The sequence below is a fragment of the Aplysia californica genome, unplaced genomic scaffold (genome assembly GCF_000002075.1).
Source record: "Aplysia californica isolate F4 #8 unplaced genomic scaffold, AplCal3.0 scaffold00406, whole genome shotgun sequence".
Classification (NCBI taxonomy): domain Eukaryota; kingdom Metazoa; phylum Mollusca; class Gastropoda; order Aplysiida; family Aplysiidae; genus Aplysia; species Aplysia californica.
The window spans coordinates 174,297-175,932 of NW_004797676.1; the positions used below are offsets into that span (position 1 = coordinate 174,297).

A 1,636-nucleotide genomic window follows, 5' to 3' on the forward strand; every position below is an offset into this window, starting at 1 on the left:
GGGGGGGGGTTAACGAACCATAAATGCTGTCCTCCTGTGACACACCCACCCCAACATTACCTGACAAGCTGTCCCTCATTAGTGATCAGCCCAGTCCCTTGACCACAGCTACAGAATGTTATCTGGGCGAGGATCGTCTCTCCCCGCGTCTTCCCCGCTGTACCTGTCACCTCTGACGGCCGGTGATGTCACACGATAGGTCAAAACTAACAGGAACAACGGTCACCTTTACTCGGACAACGATGACCCGTGTGGTAGCTTAAATCTGAAGATTAGTCAACTTGAGCTCGGTGTGGGGATTACTTTGATTAGTTAAGTTGTTTTTTTAAATCTCAGAGGCGAAATAATATTATTTATAGTTTTTTCTCTAAAGAAATGATGACTAGGTTAAAAGGGGAGATGACTTCAGTAAGGGAAACGGATTCAATGTAGGAAACGACTTCAATACGGTACACGAAGTGATGAGTCAGAACTAAAAAGATTACGAGAACCTGTTTCTTCCCGGCTCTATAAGTGTTTGATATGGTTGTGGTTTCATTTAACATTCCAGTCTCAGGTAAAGTCTGCTAAACCGGTTTTGATTACAACACAGGCAATGCTATGCTTTAAAGCTGTCTTTAAATGATCAATACAACTATTAATTAGGAACTAAAGACAAATGTTGTGTAAGGTTGTCTCATAGTGCGTGCCAGACTTTAGTAAAAGTAAAACTGATGGACGATTTAGTGTCTCCTAAACTCACAAATGTTTCTTACTTCCATATAGATCTGTATTAACGGTGCTGGTGACTATTGAATGTGCTTTCTGAAACTGGATTTTTTTTTTCTCTCCAGTTGGATAAACATTATTTTGTTGTTGACTGTGCGTGAGTGTTGAGTGTTGTGCTAACGTGGACTAACCAACATGGAGCAAGACCACCGTTGTGAAATATCATGTCCTCTACGTCACAGTACATGCTAGAGACGTCGTATCTACCTGAATTCTACATCACACACTGTCATCGTGACGTCATATCTTCTTCCTACGTCACGATCCCCGCCAGAAGGGCCGCACTGACGTCATGTCTCTCAGCAGCAACATTCTCCTCGGCCGCCGGATGTACTTCTCGCCCGCTTCTGCCCCGGACACCTCCGTGCCAGGTAACTACATAATACTACAGTTGTCCCACAGCTTGGTTTTTTGTTTTATTAGAGGTTTTACGGCGCTGGCAACTGCATAAGGTCATATGAGCGCCATCCTACATCTTTAGTTTAGATAGAGTTTTACAGCACTTACAAAACAAATACATGTATGTCATATAAGTGCCGAAGATTAGAGGTGTTACTAGAGAGTATCATACAAAGAACAGAAGGAGGAGAAATAAGGATTATTGATGTTTGATAGGAAAGAAGGAGCACATCACCCCCCAGAACGCTCGCCGGCCACCCACCCCCACATGTACTTCATTCATTTGTTTGTCGTTTTGGTTGTTGTTTTTTTTGTTGTTGTTGTTTGTTTTTTTTTGGGGGGGGGGTTTGGGTTGAGTTTTTGGCCCAGCTACACATAAACAAGTCATTTCAAAGGTAGACTGTCTAGGCGTTCCACCGCACACAGGGGGAAGATGAAATATTCCGGAACTACTTAACTGTAGACCTCC

General features: G+C 43.2%; 1 protein-coding gene across 1 annotated transcript in view; it reads left to right on the top strand.

Annotated features, from left to right (window-relative positions):
- LOC101852784 (kinesin-like protein KIFC3) overlaps positions 1 to 1,636 on the top strand; it is a gene marked incomplete in the record, with an annotated part of 43,968 nt that overhangs the window by 5,179 nt on the left and 37,153 nt on the right. The window contains 1 exon segment of the mRNA XM_035971259.1: positions 766 to 1,139. Within this exon segment, the coding sequence (XP_035827152.1) occupies positions 1,061 to 1,139 (79 nt within the window).